At 48.8% G+C, this 19,637-nt stretch overlaps 2 protein-coding genes across 2 annotated transcripts in view; both read right to left on the bottom strand.

The window, feature by feature from the left end:
• LOC308515581 (CUB and sushi domain-containing protein 2-like) overlaps positions 1 to 15,909 on the bottom strand; it is a gene marked incomplete at its 5' end in the record, with an annotated part of 48,805 nt that extends 32,896 nt beyond the window's left edge. The window contains 3 exons of the mRNA XM_081086091.1: positions 14,134 to 14,260; positions 15,638 to 15,759; positions 15,869 to 15,909. Of these exons, the coding sequence (XP_080942217.1) occupies positions 14,134 to 14,260; positions 15,638 to 15,759; positions 15,869 to 15,909 (290 nt within the window). The remainder of the gene's footprint in view (positions 1 to 14,133; positions 14,261 to 15,637; positions 15,760 to 15,868) is intronic.
• Positions 15,910 to 17,536: 1,627 nt separating this feature from the next.
• Positions 17,537 to 19,637, bottom strand: part of LOC308515580 (CUB and sushi domain-containing protein 2-like) — a gene marked incomplete at its 5' end in the record, with an annotated part of 62,197 nt that continues 60,096 nt past the window's right edge. Inside the window, one exon of the mRNA XM_081086090.1 lies at positions 17,537 to 18,379. Within this exon, the coding sequence (XP_080942216.1) occupies positions 18,144 to 18,379 (236 nt within the window). The 3' untranslated portion in view covers positions 17,537 to 18,143. The remainder of the gene's footprint in view (positions 18,380 to 19,637) is intronic.

Here is a 19,637-nt window from a genome sequence, read left to right as displayed (position 1 = left end):
TCTCCAGAAGGGAGAGGCTATGGCCGAGCGCCAGGCATACACTGAAGAGGCCCCATCAGTAATCAATAGTTTACATAGGAATCATACACAAGGGTAAAGGGCTGACATTTGAGACCATGAATTAAAAATGTCAGCCCATTGCATTCAGCTTAGCTGATCTGCTAATCAGACAAAGTCAAAGGCTTGGCACTGATGAGGTCAAGAGAAGTGGCAGGAGGAGGCAGCCCAAGGTCCTTTGCATGCAAAAACAATGCGAAGGACAGAGGCTGCAGTTCCAGACGTCTTACTGCATTCATTTATTTAGACCTCCTACGTGCTGGGCGCTGGGAGATCATGGTGAGGATGACAGACAGGGAGTCATCTTCTGGTTGTTTCTGCAGACAGGCAGTACTCCCGCAGACACAAACCCATTAAGAGATTATCAGCTGTAAGAGCGCTGTGCTGAGGGGGAGCACCTGCTTTAGACAGAGTGGCTGGAAAGACCTCTCTGCGAGGTGACATTTAAGCAAGATGAGAGGCTCACAGGGAGCCAGCCAATGGGAGGGAGGGTAGGGTAAGAGCTGGCATAAAGGGCAGCATGTGCAAAGGCCCCGGAAGGGAACCAGCCTGGAGGGTATGAGCGACGGAAAGGCCACTGAGGCCACGAGAGGCAGGCAGAGGCGAGGCCAGGCCAGGCGGGGCCCTTGGGTCGGGGAAAAGTCGGGACTTCATTCTACAGGCTAAGGGAAGTCAGTCATGGGAGAATTTTAAGCTGGGGCCTGAAGGAGCCGATTTACATGGAGAGATCACTCTAGCTGCCCAGGTGAGAAGAGACTGGCATGGGCAAGAATGGATCGAGGGGCCTCTGCAGGGGCCTAGGGACCCCTATAAGAAATTCTGGACGATGGCCAGGGAAGACGCCTTGCCAAACCAACCACATTTGTGAGGACTCTTACTGAGGGCTCATATTACCTTACAGGAATCAGTGTATAAAATGTTCAGCAGAGGTTCTGATGGATGGGCTAATTTTGGCCCAGGCATCTTGGGTTGCCTGGGCGCTCCCCTGCAGGTGAACATCTGGCTTCTTTGGGCTTTTGAAATACTGAACTCAGTTCTTTGAGCCACAGACACACACAAGCTAGGGAGAGGCTGAGTGTGTTGTGTGCCCAGCGGCGCTGAGAGCAGTGGGAACGTGAAAGGCTCTGTCTTTGCCCCAGAGGCTGCTGCTGCTCATTCAAAGAGCCAACAAAGCATAACAATATGTGCACTCGGTACTCCAGGAGCGGGGTAAACAGTGCTCTCCAAATAACGGGGGAGGGAGAAAAGGAAGCGTTTGTAGAAATATCTATGTGGCAAATACTGCATATATATTGTCTGATGCTCTCATAGAACCCCTGCACTTTAGAGTCTATTTTGCCATCTTGCTAATGGGGGAGCTGAAATCCCCAGGGGTTAACTGAGGCAATTCACAGGGAGGGGTTTGGGGAGGGGGTCAACAGCTAGTAAGGGCTGGAGGCAGTATTCAGACCACATCTCTCTGGTACCAAAGGCCTTTCTTTTATAACTTTGTCTTCTAATTGAGAAAAGCAAGGAAACCTTCATCAAGGAGGTGTCTGAGTTTTAAAGAAAGAAAAGCACAAGGAAACTGAGAAAGGAAGGAGATCGCAAGACGGGGACCAGCATATACTGAGGCCTAAAAAGTGTACCTGGCCTCCCTGGGTCCAGGCCCCCTCCCCGACTTTCAATCCACCTTTTCCGCCAGGGCCAGGAGATTTTCCTGAATCACACATCCGCCCCAGCCACGGTTCCTCCTTCCCAACAGATTAGAGCGAGACTTTGCAGGGGGCCCACCAAATCCTTCCTGAGCAGCCCCAACTGCCTTCTCCCACTCTGCTCACCTTCACCCATCTTCCTCTTATTCTCTGGCTTTGGGGACTCCCCTCTGCCTGGAAGGTTCCTGCCCTGCAACGCCCTCACACCACCGTCAGTGGGTTGAACTGTCTTCCCCCAAAAAGATAAGCGCACTGTGAATGTGCAATGAGGTCAAGTTCAGATGAGGTCACACTGGATTAGGGTGGGCCCCAAGTCCAAGGACGGATGTCTTTGTAAGAGAAAGGGGAGGGAGATCTGGATACAGAGACACTGAGGAGACACAGGGGCGGTAGAAGCAGAGATTGGAGTGATGTGCCCGCAAGCCAAAGGATGCCGAGGGGGCCTGCGGCCACCGAAGCCAGGAGGGACATGAAACAGATTCTTCCTCAGATTCTCCGGAGCAAACACGGCCCTACTGACACCTTGATTTTGGACTTCCAGGCTGTAGAACGGTGAGAAAATAAACTCGCTACTTTAAGCCATTCAGTCTGTTCCAGCAGCCCTTGTCCACTAACCCGCCTCCTGACTAAATCTGAAAAGCCAAGAGAGCACCGGATTCTCATCGGAGGAGCCGGCACCTCTCTAGGGCTGTCTACAGACAAAACCTGCTTCTGGGGTTCCAGCCCTCAGTTCTCTCAGTCTGAAGGAAACTTGACTACATTGGGCATTTTTGGGAGACTGCCCACCTCATGGCTTACAGGGGGTTCATCTGCATCCATTGCAAGAGAAACGCAAAAACGAGAAGAGAAAAAGAAATCCATGCAGCTTGCCATGTTGATTTCCCTTGCCCTCTGACGGGGCCGCAGAATGTGAAAGGGCCTGGGTGCTCTGCACGAACACGGGACGCCGCCCCATATGAGCCACCACGGCGGATCTTTATATCAGGGGGAAGACAGTGTGTGCACGAACAGCTGCTGTAGGGGGAAGAGGGTCAGCAATCACTCCTGTCCCCAGATGAGAATGCAGCTTAAATTATCCTTAGTGACACTGGACATGTCAGTGAGAAAATAATACTTGTTTTATAAAATGCCCCCCTCGGAGCTACTGAGCTGCAAACAAACAATTAAACCATGATCATAATAGCAGACAATAATAATTAAAGCATCCTGCTACCCAGAGAAAAAAGGAGAAGACAGCCCAAAGCCCAAAGCAAGCGTTGGCATCTAGAGCCAGCTGGTATTCAATAGAAGAAAAGAATCTTTTGTTATTTCTGTAAGTGAAGGCATGAACCTGGGCTTCCGGTCACTGAAGCTGCTGCAGCGGCAGGCGTTCTGGGAGGTCCGGGCACTGCACAATCGCAAGCGGTAGGCTGCTGCCTTGTGCAGCACTCTCAGCTGCTGGGTGACCTTGGACCAGCTGTCTTCTCTTCATCCTCGCTCCGTAAATGCAAACCCTGTGACTGCCTCTCATTAGCTAGAGCCTGCCCTGTGAGAGGCAGATGCACCTTGGTCCTTCTTGGGAGAAACAGTTTCCATGAAGTGAAAGGCTCATGTCTCCTGAAGAGGCTTTATAACAAAGTGGCAAACAAACAAACAAACAAACCAGAAGCTGTGCAGGCAAAGATCTGGGTTCAAACACCCGGTCCGTGATTGCTAATTGGGGAACCCCCCAGAGCCTCAGTTTACTCCTCCGGAAAATGGCAGTAATGCCACCTACTCAGCAATGTTGCTAAGAGGATCGCTGCAAATGAAATCACAGGTGAAGTGCCTTGCACTGACTCTGATACATAGTATAAAATCAATAAAGGGTAAAATCACCTAAAGCCAATTCCATATTTGCTCTATTTATTTTTACTAGACCCAGACAGATTTGTTAAATCTCTACGGCTGTCCATTTCTCCATGTTTTTCCAACAGATTTTGCTTTATGTTTTCTTGGTAGGTTATTTGGTGCATAAAGATTCATGACTGTTAGGATTACTATGGGCTATGAATTTTATCACGTGAAGTAATTCCTTCTGTCCCATTTAATGTTTTCTTTTCCCCTTGACTTTTTTTTTTAAAAGCAATATTGTGATCTCATGCTATTATGTATTCTCATGGCATTTCTTTGTCTCAAATGTTTATTTTTAGTATTTTATTGCTCTTTATTTTAGAAGCATCCTCCCCCACCCCCCTCTACTTAATGTGATCATGGTTACCTTGTAATATGGAAGTTTTACATGCGGGTGCCAGCTCATGGCTCCTTATAGCTCTCTCTCTGCCCACAGGTCAGTCTGTAATTCCTCCACATCTAACAACAGAGGTTTCCCTTTCCTGTACGCCATCATCCGGGGCCTCTCTCGGGGATGCCCCCTCACTCCCCACCCCCTGCACCATTCTGCCCACCCCTTTCGCAGACCCTTTGCTTAGCATCTGCATCATGCACTCTGCTCTCCCACCTGACCTTGGTTCTCTGCTGACCCTCAACCGGGTCTCAGACTACAGCTCTTAGCTCTGGGCCGTATGTCCATGGGCTCTCCCAGCAGCTGGCCCATCCTGCACTCCTGTAACCTTGGCCTCTCCAGGGGCTGTCTCTCCTCCTCCGGGTCCCTCCTACGTCACACAGCAGTGGTCAGACAAAAGTCAGTGACACTCACGATCAGAACTGATGTTTGTTCTTGGTGGTGGCGACGCTATGTGATCACTGAATGTTGCATCCTCCTTCTCCGAGGCACACCTCCCTCAGGACAGGGGACCTGCAATACCTGCTCTGGCCAGTGGGATGTGGGAGGAAGCGCTGGCTCTTAAAACGCTCTCTTCCCTCCCCAGCTGGCCAGATGTGAGGGAGCCCTGGAGGATGGGGAGGCTCTCACATAAAAGGGGCTTGCAGACAACTCCAACCCCACCCCGAGGCCCTGCCCAACTGCAGACCAGCATGGGACTGGAAAGTGAGTAAAAAATTAACCTTTACTGTGTTAAAACACTGAGATTGGGGGGTTATTTGTTACATTAGCTAGCAAGTATTGCTAATGCAAGCTTCTTTTCATCACCCTATTTTATACTTTTGTTTATATGTGTTCTTACTATTTTATTTTTTTGCAATATTTCTTAGTTTTCACACTCTTTAAAATGTGTTTTTATTTATTTCAGAGACAGGAAGGGAGAGGGAAAGAAACATCAATGATGAGAGAACCATCAATTGGCTGCCTCCTGCATGCCCCCTACTGAAGATCGAACCTGCAACTTGGACATGTGCCATGACCTGGAATTGAACTGTGACCTCTTGGTTCATAGGTTGACGCTCAACCACTGAGCCACACCGGCCTGGCTCCTTTGATTTTTTTAGAGAAAGTGGATGGGAGGGAAGGAGGTAGAGAGAGAAACATCAATGTGAGACACATCGATTGGTTGCCTCCCACATGTGCCCCAACCAGGGCTGGGGATCGAACCTGCAGCCCAGGTACATGCCCTTGGCCAGGAATCGAACCTGCGACCCTTTGGTGTGCAGGCCGATGCTCTAACCTGCCAGGGCTTTTAGGGATTTTTTTTTATTATGGTTGGTACACTTTTATTTTTCATTTGGTATGTACATCATTTTGTCTAGATCTCAGGGAGTCCTTTCAATTCACCAAGGAAGTTTTAGCACTGGTAACCCCATCCTACTGCCCGACCCACACCCCCTTCTCGGGGAGTTAGTTGACATTTTGTATTTTATTATACCTTCTGCTCTATCTGCTCATTGTTCCCCTTTCATTTATCTGCCTGGACTGGCACTCTGTCTTCCATAGTTGGCAACTCTTCTTTCATTACTTTCATACCTTCGTAATTTTTTTTTGCAGTCTCAGAGAGATTCTCCAGGAGGTTCCTACTTCAATGGTCATGTTTCTTACGAGGCAAATCCTGCTACTGTGGGTTTTAAGTGTTATCATGTATTTAGTTTCTTTGCATCATCTACTTATCTCCATCACTGTCTTTCCATCTCAGAAGCTCCCCTCGCCCACTTCCTCATCCATCTTCTGCTACTTATCAACCCTATTTCTTATGTTTAAATGAGATTATCTACTCATTTAAATTTCCTTCTGTCTACTATTAGAAAATCTTTTCAGAAAATATGTTTCTATTTCTTTAGGAAAATGTTGGGGTTTTTTTTTAGAATGCTATGTTTTAGTGACACACAGTTGATTTTATTTGTCTGGCTTGCGTATTAATTACCTTTTGGAAAGGAGGGATCTATGCTGGTCCAGTGTGGCCCACCAACATCCTGCATTTCTTTGGTTGAACTGTTTATTTTCCCGAGAGGTGTGGGAATTCATTCCCGGGACTGTAAACCGGCGGTCAAGCTCATGTGTGGCCAACGCAAGCCTCCAGTGTCGATCAGCTGGATTATTTTCTTGGATAATTTGAAGTGCTCCGTGCTTCTTTTTCTAGAGGTCATCCGTGAAAAATGAAATTGCCAGAGAGCACCAGCACGCTTACAGCTGCATTCATACCCACCGGGCTACCCACAGTGTCTTCTTCAAACACCTTCTGTGTTCCTTTTGACTATTCCCCGATCTGTTGAAACCTTAACTCTGACAAAGGAATATGCCCGTGTACAGGCTTAGCTGCTGCATTCCCTCAGGAGTCAGCTCTCACAGTGCAAGTACACGGACCCTCTCTGTTTAAGATTTAGCTTACTGCCACTGCTCATGGGTAAACCTTCTGGAAGCTGCTCAACCTGCGGCCACAATTCCTGGCAAGAGCTGTGAACAGAAGCTCCACTTCTGGTGCCTTCTGCCTCCTCTGGGCCAGCTGCCCGCTCGCTGGTGAGAGGGAAGCAGCCCTGAGCATGGTGGGGACCGGCGCCCTGTGGCAGATACGAAGCTGCAGTGGGGGAGTCTGGGCTGCAGGCACAGCCAGATGTTGTGTCTAGTCCAGCACCCTCCCAGGAAGACAAGCTCCACCAGGCAGGGGTTCTGGTTAATCAACACTCTGCTCCACCCTTGTGGTAAGCCCTCTGCTTTGAGACTGACAGCCAAGAACGGAGTTTCCAGGTTGCCCTCTGCATTAATCCCTATGATTAAAAATCAACCAACTAGGACTATTAGCTAAAATGAGCTTTATGACCACATGGGTGTTAGAAGCAGAAATCAGAGCGCCCAGGAACAATAAGTTCTCCACTCTGCACGGGCCCCAGTGTCTTTAGGGAAAGCTCGCTTGCAAAGGACTGTCCCTCCCCTTTCCATGCCTCCCCCTCCATGGAGGCAGACCACAGAGCTTTCAACCCCAGCACGATCTGTCCTCAGGAAACAAGACCCAGTTCTTCTGAACGTTACCAGGCACCTCTAACAGTTACACTGGACTCCTCTCCGGCTTCACAGCCAGTTGGTTCTGTGTGGCTGCCCCTGATCTTCCCGAAGCGGCAACACTGATTCACGCCAGACAACGACCTTTTCCCGAGCAGCTGTGCATTTTGGCTGTCCTTCCCTCCACATGTTTGGAAGGGCCTCCCCTCCACCTGCATGGGGAACTGCAACTGCCATTTAGATGCAGCGAGGCCAGCACTTCGTCTGGGGGTACCCTGCCCCCCGCTGCCACCCGGAATCATGAACTATTCCTGCAAACGCTTTCCTATTGTGCTCCAAACCTCCCCTCTGTCTGTCTTTCCTTCTGAAACTCTAAATCAGCGGTTCTCAACCCGTGGGCCGCCAACCTGTGGGTCGCGACCCTTTCACAGGGGTCGCCTAAGACCATCGGAAAACACATATATAAATACATATTGTTTTTGTGATCAATCACTATGCTTTAATTATGTTCCATTTGTAACGATGAAAATACATCCTGCATATCAGATATTTACATTACGATTCATAACAGTAGCAAAATTACAGTTATGAAGTAGCAACGAAAATAATTTTATGGTTGGGGGTCACCACAACATGAGGAACTGTATTAAAGGGTTGCAGCATTAGAAAGGTTGAGAACCACTGCTCTAAAAGCAAAACCAAATTGACTTCCTGCTTTCCCTCAGCCAGGCCTGGCGAGTTCCAACTAATGAGATGTGGGATGATGTCTCTAAGGATGGTGGCTCTTCCCGAATAAAGACGCACACTCTCACGAGGAGAAGGCTCTGTGCCCTTCCCTCTTCTTGGAAACTGGAACCCAGACAGAATGCCTGGAGCTGGAGCAGCTGCCAGGTGGGCGGAGCCGGAGGACAGGAACCGCATCCTGAGCGCAGGCCTGGATGGGACCTGCAGAGGCTCCTTCTGGGAGAAGCGTGGACCTCCGTCTGCCCACGCCACGCTGGTAGGCCGTCCTGTTTCCATTCCTAACCCTAGAGCGTCTGTCTGCAAGACCGAGGTCTTCAAGGGGGAAAGACTGTTTCGTATTCATATTTATATGCTCAGAGCCTGGCAGAATGCCCGCCACTGAGTAAATGCTCCAGGATTTTTAATTGAACGGAATGTCATTACTGTCTTCTCAATATTCCAGTGAGTCCTCGTTACAGTGAGAAATCCATTCAGAGACCCTTTTCTCCTCAAGAAACTTTTTACCCTCCCCCACCCCCGAGCCCCATGCAGGCTCCAGCCACATCAAGGGAGGACTGTCTCGTGGACAGACCCTATATCCCCTGTGTTCGTGCCTTTACTCTCCTTCCCCTCAATTGGAATGTTCGCCTCTGTACCTCCAGACAGAACGTCTCTCTCTCTCTCTGCTCTGTTACTGAACTTGACTTGCTTACAGCATCTACCTTGTCTTGGAGCACCTGTTTGACTATTTCCCCCAAACATGTGAGCCCCTGGAAGACAAGAGCCAGCCGTGGGCTGACCTGCGTGTTTCCCACGGCACAGCCTACACAGCTGGGCACAGGGAGGGAGCTCAAGAACACAAGGTGCTCGTGTTCTGCTCACTGGCACTAAAGCAGGGTCCGAATGGCAGGCTGGGAAGAGGAAAGACTAGGGCTAGACAGACGGGATGGAAACCCACCTTCCTGGCTAACTGTGAGACAGTCATCCTCTCTGGGCGTCAATGAGCTCATTTATAAAATGGGCCCCGCCATAACCGATCCAGAACCGAGTAGGCTGCAGGTGTTTGATAAATGTTGGGGAGAGGGCAGGACAGACAGAAAAAGGCATTGCTTCCCTCTCTTCAGAAATTTTCATCTGAGCTGGTCCACTGATTAGAAAAAGGAAAATTCCAGCCCAACAGTGGAAATTGAGAAGAGGTCCCACCACATGGGATAAAATGTCCATGTTCTATATACTGACCACGAAGCAAGCGAGGTGGCAGGTGTAGCTCGAGGGTCTGCTCTCCTGCTACCAGCTGCCAAGCCTGGACGGAGTTCATCAACAACCTGCCCCATTCCCGGCTGTCAGGACACAATGCCGCAGGTGTCCCTGTTCCAGGCGGGTCTGAGTGCACATCCAGGAAGGGTCAGCCTGACCATGGTCCCTCCTGGGCAATTCTGGAAGGGGACTCTCCTTGCCCACTTTCTGGGCTGAGCTTGACCTCACATCCCTCTGGCCACTCCCCACACTTGGTCGGGGCTGGGTCAGAGTGGGGGGAGGCATCCGCAAGCTTTCTCTTGTCTGTGCCCCTGGGAACAGCCTCAGGGCCTGGCCTGTGGGCTGTCTCCCATCCTCTCCCATCTGGCACACCCAAAGGGGGGGCTGCTTGACACCTGCTCCCACCAATAGCCTGACACCCACCACCTGTGACTGAGGGGTAACCGACAGCCTGCTGTGCTCAGAGGGTGTTTCACAACCACAACCACAACCACCTGCCTGCCTCCTGGAGGGCCCGCTCATCACTTGGGAGTCACATGCCAGGCACTGTTCTAAGTGCTTATGTTAACTAACTTAATCCTCATGGCAAACTGAGGTGGCAGGCACTATTTTAAATCCCCATTTTGCAGATGAGAGAACTGAGGCTCAGAGTGCTGCTTGCAGAGCTTCCTAAGCTACCCAGCTAGAGGCATGGCAGGCGGTCTGGTGCCAGAGCCCAGGTCTCAGCTACAAATTGATACTGAATAAATGACAAAACTCAGGATGTAAAGAGAATCAGCTCTTCAAAGGAATCCAGCTGAATAGCCAGACCACATGGTCCAACCGTACAATGCAGTTAATGCAGGGAAAAGTGGGAGACATTGTAAAAACGAAACATAGTAATGTTCTCAGAGAGATGCAAGACGATAACCACGGATAAAAACAAAAATAGGCTGCCAAGAGCAATCAGTAAACAAAAAACACAGCTTCTTGGAAACAGAAACAAAAGTAAAAACAAGGTTTCCAAAAGAAAGGGGGAGAAATACCAGGATAAATATTGTTGAAAACAGAATTAATGAAAAGACAAAATCACTGGCAGAATAAAAACAGGATCTAGAACTTTCAAATCACTAGAGGGAAGACCAAGCCCATTAAATCAAGTCTGCTAACAACAGAAGAGTTGAAAATAAAGAAAAACAATGAAAAAGCATATTGTTTGTTTGAAAGAAAGCATAATACACTTGATGTAAAAGAAATACATAAACCCCTATATTCTTTTCACTTCGGACATTCATAGAACATGAGACAAAAATTCAAAAAGCAAAAAGGGTACAATGCAGTAAAAATAAAAATAACAACAAAAGATCATATGTAACCACTTAGTAACTTCTAAAACATTCTTAAATGCTCAGGTTAAAAAGAAATCTAAACTGAAATGATAGACTATTTAGAAATGAACTGAGTTGAACGCTCTATATGAAAAACATAAACTCCCCCAAGGAACATATCCAAAGAACCTGAAGCAGCAAAGACCATTTAATATCATTTTGTTCACCAAACTGGTGAACGCCGCTGGGATTGGCCACCGCGGAGGTGCCGTGTGGAGGTGCAGGCTTCTGGTGGAGAGGAAATCGCTGCACCGCTAGAGGGAAATTTGAGGTCACGCATCTTGTATTTGTCTTTCAAGAATATATCCTAAGAAAACAACTGAGCGACTGTTCACAGATTCATGTGTAAGGATGTTTACTGGCGTGAAAACCTGAAAATATCCACTTTATCAACAGAGGAGCCGTTGAATAAATTATGGTTGTGCGCGTATTAGCATTCCCTGCAGCCGTCAAACAGGAAGAGGCTGATCTATATATATTGGCACAATAAGATGGTGATACATGACTAAATAGTGAAACAAATACCAGATGAGTGAGCCACGCATAGAGATGACCTTGTTTTGGGAACCACGTCTGTTGCATTTGCTTCATGTCATATTGGCATGCCAAGTGGCACGGCTATCGATAGTGTGGGAGGAGAACCGAGTGAGATTGTGGGGACTTCTGATTTCTACTTGATAAACATCTCTCTTGTTTGCATTTTGAATTCTTAAAAAAGAGTATCGATTCTTATAAAAAGTCTATAAAGATATTCACATTTAAGAAATAATAACGAAAGCTTACTCTGAATAAAAACTCCAACACAAAAGGGGCTAAATGTGTTTGTCTTAATTCCGGTCGAATGATAAATCACCTTACATTTGCTGCTGGTTACCCAAGTGAGGGGTGTGTGGGGATGGCAAGGGAGAGAGACAGAGAAAGGGGGAAAGAGGAGAGAGGGAGAGTGGAAGAGAAAAGGAGGGAGAGAGGGGGAGAGGGAGAGAAGGGAGAGGAACAGAGAAGACGCGCTGAGTACAAAGTGCCCATCTTTGCCGCACACACTGGGAAGGCAAGCTGGGGCGGGGGCTGAACGAGAAGGGGAAGATGAGCTGTCAATCATCTCCATCTCTGGGCAGCTCTCAGGGCATCTGGGAAGCCCATCTCTGCTCACTTGGCACTGGCTTCAAGAAGCCTTCCATGTGACAGACTGACCCGTCCTCACCTTCTCCCTGCTATTCCCACCTTGGGTCCTCACACACACTTGCATGCCCCGTGACTTCACAGTTCCTGCCGTGTCACACGGGAGAGGACACTGCCTGTATGTGTCTGGGTTCTCTCTCTCTGACAGCTAAGAGGGGCACCCCTGGTCTCCCAGCCCACCCCACGCCCACTGTTGCCCTAAGTGATCATGGTCCCCATCCTGCCCAGAACTCCTGTCACTGCGCCCGTACTGTCGCTGTCAGCCGCTCCTGTCTGCTCTGCTCTCCCCCAGACCTTGTGCTAAACCTTCATTCGTCCTGGGCAGGCTAACGTTGCTTCCCGAGGAGTGCATCCTTCTCTTTAGAAGATGCTGCCAAGTATGTAGGAATGAAGTGTCAGGTCCACCATGCATTTTTGAGCGATTCAGAAAAGAAAGAGAAAAAAGGATGAACAGAAAAGGGAAAAGCAAGCAAGCAAATATGACGAAGTACTCGCAATGGTGGCAGGTCCGCAGGTTCTGGGTGTGCTCTTCTCTCCACCTGTCTGTATAGTTTACACTGTGTGCTACACAACAAGACATGGGGACACAGAAGAAACCTCAGTTTCCATGTTTATGAGGAGAGGGAGATCAGCTGGGTGACCACTTACACGTCTCCTGCATTGGTTCCTTCTTCATCCCCACTGTGACCAGCGAGGTTCAGGCCTCTTCACCCACCCACATTCTGGAGGCAGTTTCCTCACTAGGGTCCCGGACCCAGTGGATCCCATGCTCTCCCGCAGGCTGCCGACAGGTCCAGGCCCCGCATCGCAACCCCAAGCTGGGCCACAGCAGGCTCCCCAGCATTATCTCCCACTGCTGCCTGCCTGAATACCTGAGTCAATTCCTCTGCGCAGAAGGCCTTTCCCCTCGCACCAATCCTTCTCCTTGGCCACCTGGCAACCCCTCTTCATACCCCTCCTTATGCCCTCACCTCACTCTGCGCACACTCTTCTCCTCTCTGTCAACAGTGACAGGATCTCATTCATCTGCACAAGGCCAGCACCTTGCACAGGCACTGCCAGGTATTAAACAGAGTTGTTACCTGAATGAATGAAGTGAGTGCACGAATGAGCAATGCTCCAAGGTGGAAAAGGGGAAGACCTCTTCCTGATTTGCATACCTGAACACTAAAGTAAATGAGTCTTTATGCTCTTGATTCATTCAATGCTCATTTCATATTTACTGAGAGACTATTATGGATGTACTAGAGCAGCCATGGGCAAACTACAGCCCGCGGGCCGGATCCGGCCCTTTTGAAATGAATAAAACTAAAAAAAAAAAAAAAAAAAAAAAAGACCGTACCCTTTTATGTAATGATGTTTACTTTGAATTTATATTAGTTCACACAAACACTCCATCCATGCTTTTGTTCCGGCCCTCCGGTCCAGTTTAAGAATCCATTGTGGCCCTCGAGTCAAAAAGTTTGCCCACCCCTGTACTAGAGGCCTGGTGCATGAAATTTGTGCATGGGGATGGAGGGGTGGTTCAGCCCGGCCTCTGTCCTCTTGCAGCGTGGGACCTCTCAGGGGAAATCCACCTAAGCCGGCAGTCAGACATCCCTCTCGCAGTTCGGACCCCTTGCTCCTTACTGCCTGCCTGCTCACTGCTCCTTACTGCTCGACTCACTGCTCCTTAGCACTGCCACAGAGGCACAGAGGCGGGGGAGGCTCCCGCCCCCGTCGCTGCACTCGCCAGCTGCAAGCCCAGCTTCTGGCTGAGTGGTGCTCCCACAGAGCACTGACCACGAGGGGGCAGCTCTTGCATTAAGCGTCTGCCCCCTGGTGGTCAGTGTGCATCCTAGTGACCGGTTATTCTGGTAGTTCCGCTGTAACGGTTGTTTAGGCTTTTATTATATAGATTAATCATATAACGACCTTTACACCTGAGCCAACCTTCCTTCCTCCCTTCCTTTTTCTTTCTTCCGACTTTCCTTGTTGGATGTTGTAATTGTTCTCTCCACAACCCTAAACCGTAAGAATTTTGTCCTCATTTTACAGTTGAGGAAATTCAGACTGAGAAAGAGAAGTAATCTGGCTCATACAACTTAAGCTGACCCTTACTGCTGTCAGAGAAACGACCACAGAGCCACTGTTAAATATTTACCATGTTCCAAGTACTGTGCTGAGCACAATGCATACAGCATCTCTTTTAAGTGCTATATCCTGAGAAGTTGGCATTATAACCCACAATCCAGAGGAGATAGTAAGACTCAGAGGATAAGACTCAGCCAAGGTCCTGGGATTCAAACTGGGGTTCACATGATATCAAGCCCATGCCCTCAGTCACTCTGCTGTAACTGTGCCATCTAGACCACAGAGTCGTATGAACTTGGGTGGCAGCCCTGTGTGGCCGAGATTGGCCTTTCCAGGTTCTCCATGGGCCCAGCCCAAGCCTGGGGTCCTACACCCCTGCTGTTCACAGGGCCGCCAGGTGAGGTGGGTGGGACTGGCTAACAGCTGAGTGGCTGGTGATGATTCCCCTAAATGGTCACTTGGCCAGCCAGACACTTACCCAATGGTGCAGCCAGCATCAGCCTCGATGGTCCAGATGCAGTTGAGATTGTGTTCATAGGGAGCTGGATAACCGGGTGACAGCACCTGCCCCAACAGCTCTCCTTTCACTGTCCCTCCACACTCAGCTGAAAGAAATCCCAAAAGAGTGAGCTTCATGGGGTGGCCTGTGCTGCCAGTGACCACTTGGTGCTTCCTCTTTTCCATGTCCCTGAGTCCCTCTCATTCATTCCAGGGGACTGGGCTCCGCATACAGAATGCCCCTGGGTGGGACTTGTATTCAGATCTACAAAGAACTATAACTCAACAGTGAAAAGACAAACAACCCAATTTAAAAATGGAAAGAAAACGGGCAAAGGATTTGAATAGACATTCCTGCAAAGAGGCACATAAAGAGGTATTTCACATCAGCAATCGCTAGGGAAATGCAAATTAAAATCATAATGAGATGCCACTTCTCACCTGCAAGTGTGGCTAAAATGAAAAAGACAGACACTAACAAGTGTAGGAGAGGATGAGGAGAAACTGGAACCCTCATCCATTGCTGGTGAGAATCTAAAATGGTGCAGCCCCTTTGGAAAGCAGTTTCATAGTACCTCAGAATTAAACATAGTTATCATATAAACCCCAGCCATTCTGTGCTTAGGTATATACCCAAGAGAAATGAAAACATACTTTCACACAAAAACTTGTACCCAAATGATCACAGTGGCATTATTCATAATAACCCAAAACTGGAAACAACCCACATGTCCATCAACTGGTCAATGGATAAACAAATATGGTACATGCATACGGTGCATGAACAGATTATATCACAGTACGTGCAACATGCTATTATCATGTCTACCTCCTCCACACAGCTATAAGCTCCTTGGCAGCAGAAACCTTGTCTTATCCATATTTTCACATCAAGTGTCTAGTACAGTGTTTGGCACATGAGAGATGTTTTAATAAATGCTTATCAAATGAATAGATGGGTGGATGATCCAATGAATGAAAAAAAAACTTATTGCTTCCCAGGCCAATTATGATAAAGGTCTGAATCAAGGGAGCATGAAAATGAAGGGTTGAAGAGCTTTCAGAAAAGGTAATGATTGATGGACAAGATCCTGGAAGAAACAGAAGATGGGATCAACGTCATAAACAGAAGACTGGCCTTCACCTGCTGCTCTAATGGACCCATTAAGGAAGTCCAGGGCACTATGACTGGACACGGGACCACTCAGCCAGGGCTGGGGGAGGGACTCCCTGCCAGTGCTCCTGAGACCAGATTCTCTGCTCCAGCCTCACTTCGAGTTCTTGCTCTGTGGTGCTGTGGGGATGGGCGATGCCAACCTGGTCGACAGATGCAGGATGGAATGGGCCCATAGCAGCGAGCAGGGTGGGGAGAGAGGATGACCATTAAGTTGTGGAGAGAAAGACTGTCAGCCCCACAAATAGAAGAGGAAGCTAGAAAGGCGGCAGGAAATGACCATGTCCTTGGCTAGAGCTCCCTTCCGTACTCCAGATGGAGAAGCCCCTCTGGCTTTGGAGAAAGCGAGCGTTCAGAGGAGCAGCACTGGGGTCACTTCCGGAGGACACACTGCTGCTCTCCTCACAGGCCACATTCTCGGAGGTGGCCAGCCTGCAGCAGAGTCACTGTCAAGACGACTGGACTCTGATCTTCCTGGTCCTGCCCCTTATTCCCATCTCAGAACCCTGGCTGCCCCCATTGGGCTGTGACACACACTCACCAATGAAGCACACACCTGGATGTGTAAGTCACAGTAGTCATTGCTGGTAGACCTCGATAAAGTCTACAATGATGTGACATGTGTAAAAATATACACCCATAATCCCAAATACATAGCCTCACTCCCCCGAGTGGGGTCTGAGGGAGTCCCAGTGGGGAAGGCCTCTGAGTTTCAAAGTATAAATATTCTTACTAGCACTGCTTGAGCGCTTCCTCAAAGTTCGGTCCAACTGGCAAAAGAACCTTACAGTGAATCCTTTTGGCAAGCAAGTAATTGGCCTATAATGTGAATCATCATCTCTCCTTCACACTCTGCTCGCTCTGGCTTGCCTGCGGCATTCTATCTGTGTCTGCTTATGCATGTGTCTCCCTCGCTGGCTGGGACCTGCTCTCCTCAATTCCTGGGGCCTAGTACAGGGTCTGGCACATGCGTGAAAGAAGGGGATGAAAACAGGGATGCAGGAAGAGAGGATGGGGCATGACTGCAGACTGAGTCAACCTCAAACACAGAGAGGGAAAGACTCTAGAGCAGTGGTTCTCAACCTTCCTAATGCTGCGACCCTTTAATATAGTTCCTCATGTTGTGGTGACCCCAATTTCATTGTTACAAATTGAACATAATTAAAGCATAGTGATTAATCACAAAACAATATGTAATTATATATGTGTTTTCCAATTTTCTTAGGTGACCCCTGTGAAAGGGTTGTTAGACCCCCAAAGGGGTCGCGACCCACAGGTTGAGAACCGCTGATCTAGAGGCTGTGTGGAGGCCACTACCCTGGCCTAGAGGCTTAAACTCCTTGCCTTTGGACACTGCTGTCTAACAGTGTTGAAGATCCTGCTAAAATGTAACTGTCTAAGAATTCCTTCTTTTTTACAGCAGCATAGTATTCCACTGTGTAGATGTACCACAGTTTTCTAATCCACTCATCTGCTGATGGGCACTTAGGCTGTTTCCAAATCTTAGCTATGATAAATTGTGCTGCTATGAACACAGGGATTATGCTAAGTGAAATAAGCCAGTCAATGAAAGAAAAATACCACATGATCTCATTAATTTATGGATAATAAAGACCATTATAAACTGATGAACAAAAATAGATACAGAGGCAGAGCAGCATCGAACAGACTGTCAAACTACAGCGGGAAAGCCGGGGAGGGTTGCGGGGGTGGGGGTAAGAGATCAACCGAAGGACTTGTATGCATGCATATAAGCATAACCAATGTACACAAGACACTGGGGGGTACAGGAGGCCGGGGGAATGTCAAGGGGGGGAAAAAAAGGAGACATATGTAATACTCTTTATAATACTTTAAGCAATAAAACAAAATTAAAAAAAAATTAAAAAATGTAATTGTCTAAGGGAAAAGACTATTGGCTGTTAACACTGTCCACCACACCGGTGCACTCCCCAGCCCTCGCACATGCCCGGGGCCACCGACCCACCCCACTCCGCTTGCTGGTGAGTTCTTACGCATCTTTCAAAGTCTCAACTGAAATATCACCTCCTATGGAAACCCTTCTCACAGCCTCCAACACTTGGCATGTAACTCTTCTTACCGTGCTTATCGTGTATTATTAATAATCTGCTCATGTGTCTGTTCTCCCTGCTAGAGTATGGGCTCCCCAAAGGCAGGGAAAAATGCCTTCTTCTTTCTTTTTGTGTTTCTCTGCCTCCACACATGCTGGCACCAATCCTGTCACATGGCCCTTGGTAGGCCCTCAGATGTTTTCCCAGTGGGTGTTTTGTTCCTGTGAGATTAGCCAGTGCTGCAGACACACTGAGGTGGTGGGACAAGGGGTGGGGATGGAGAGAAGGCAGGCCTGCTGTTTGGGGCTGGGGAGCAGGACACAGCCAGTGGAGTAACATTGCAGGGAGCTGGGTGAAAGGTGGAAGATGAAAGGCCAGACAGACAGAATGGCGTGTTTTGCCAATTTCACACTCTGCCTTGGGTCAGGCTTCTCCAGTCTGTGGCATGTGGATAAGGCTTCCGAGAGCCTCTGCTGACATCCTGGAAGCACCCAGGCTTAGGGAGACGCTAGTTCATTGTTCTATTCCTTCTTAAAATGACCGTACCCTTTCTTTCAACATTCCCCAGAAAAGGAAGCACAGCCAACAGAGAAATTGAGGCCCAGCATGAGCTAGAGACTCATTCGAGTCTTGAGGTTGCAGGAAGCCCTGGACCCAGGCTCCGCCCAATTCTTTCTTGTCTACCCTTCTCCCTCTCCTCTGTCACCAGCGTTACGAATCTGGGGGCCTGACTCGGCTCTGGTCTCACTTGCTAAATGGATGACAATGGCAAGCAAGGGGTCTCCTACCGACACAAGTGGGGAGAGGTCGGTCCCAGGTCCTGCGCTCCCCGCTCAGACACAGCAGCTCCTCGCTGCCCCGCAGGCTGTACCCAGGGTCACAGCCGAAGGACACAGAACTCCCTGCAAACTGGCCTCCGTCGTGAACCTTGTAGCCAAACTGGGGGGTTCCCGGGTCCTCACATTTGATGAGTTCAAAACCTGGCGAAGAGAGAACAGAAGGGTGAGCAAGACCGGCCGCGGCAGAAACCACAGTCCTTTGGAGCCCACTTCCTCGAGGGAGCAGCAGCACGTGTCTCTAGTTCTGAGGGACGCGCTGCGGGGCGTCACACTGCTGTGCTCGGGTGAGGGTGTACTTTGGAGTATTCATTCCCCCGATGCTATATGCAAAGGATTTCAGTTATTTCTCCCAGGTGAGCTTTGAATAGCTTTCAGGCATAGTTTTTGACTTTTCTGTTTCTCCTGTTTGACCCCATAGCATTTTGCTAAGTGGGAGCTGTTCTTTCGGTTTTGCTCACCGAGATATTCTGATGGGAAAGTTGCTTCAAATGTATGTTTCAAGCTCTGTCATGCCTGCTTAAATGCGCTCCATTGCAAAGGCCGGAGAAGGAAACCTCTACAGAGCTTCTCTGATACGGTGCCTCACATGCTGTCTCACTTATTATTAACGGGAGTCTCACAGGAGGGTATAACTAGGTGTATTTTACAACTAAGAACACTGACTTAGGAAGGTTAGATACATTGTTCCGAAGTCATACCATCTCAGGTGATGGGAATGGAACTCGAAGACGACTCTGCTGAATCCCTCTTCCACTGATCAGTCTGCCAGGACCTGCACAGCTCCTCTGTCAGATGGCCTTGAGCCCAGGGAGAGGGATCCTGAGTAGCCTCATGGGGTGTGTTTTCTCTAGCAGACTTACTGGGAAATTATTCACATACTAAATATCTACCCTCCAGCATGTACAATGTAGTATCTTCAGTACCTTTGCGCAGTTGTGCACCAAGAAAGACAGTCGACGCAGGACGTTCTCATCCCCTCAAGAGAAGCCCACCCACATCCCCCTCAACTCCCCCAGCCCAGGCAGTCCCGATTTCCCTCTGTCTCTGTGGCTCCGCCTGTTCTGGACAGTTCCTGTAAGTGGATCGTATAACACGTGGCCTTTGGTGACTGGCTACTTTACTGAGCATCGTGCTTCCGAGGTTCATCCTTGTTGAAGCACGAATCAGGTATCCCATCCTTTTTGGTGGCCACATACTCCATAACACATGTTGTTTCATCACTCATCGGTTGATGGATACTCAATGGATTTTAAAATAGTCTATAAAAGTACATTACTTTGTATGTACTGGGCAAGTAGAAGCTCAAATAAATGAATCAAATGGCAGGGGAGCCAAAATATGGGGATGTGACCCCCAAATACTCCAGGGTTGCATACAAACCTGGGTGCTTTCCATTTTC

The sequence above is a fragment of the Myotis nattereri genome (assembly GCF_964212035.1).
Source record: "Myotis nattereri genome assembly, chromosome: 3".
Classification (NCBI taxonomy): Eukaryota; Metazoa; Chordata; class Mammalia; order Chiroptera; family Vespertilionidae; genus Myotis; species Myotis nattereri.
Note: the sequence above shows the minus strand (reverse complement) of the source record. Positions and strands in the feature narration are given on the sequence as shown.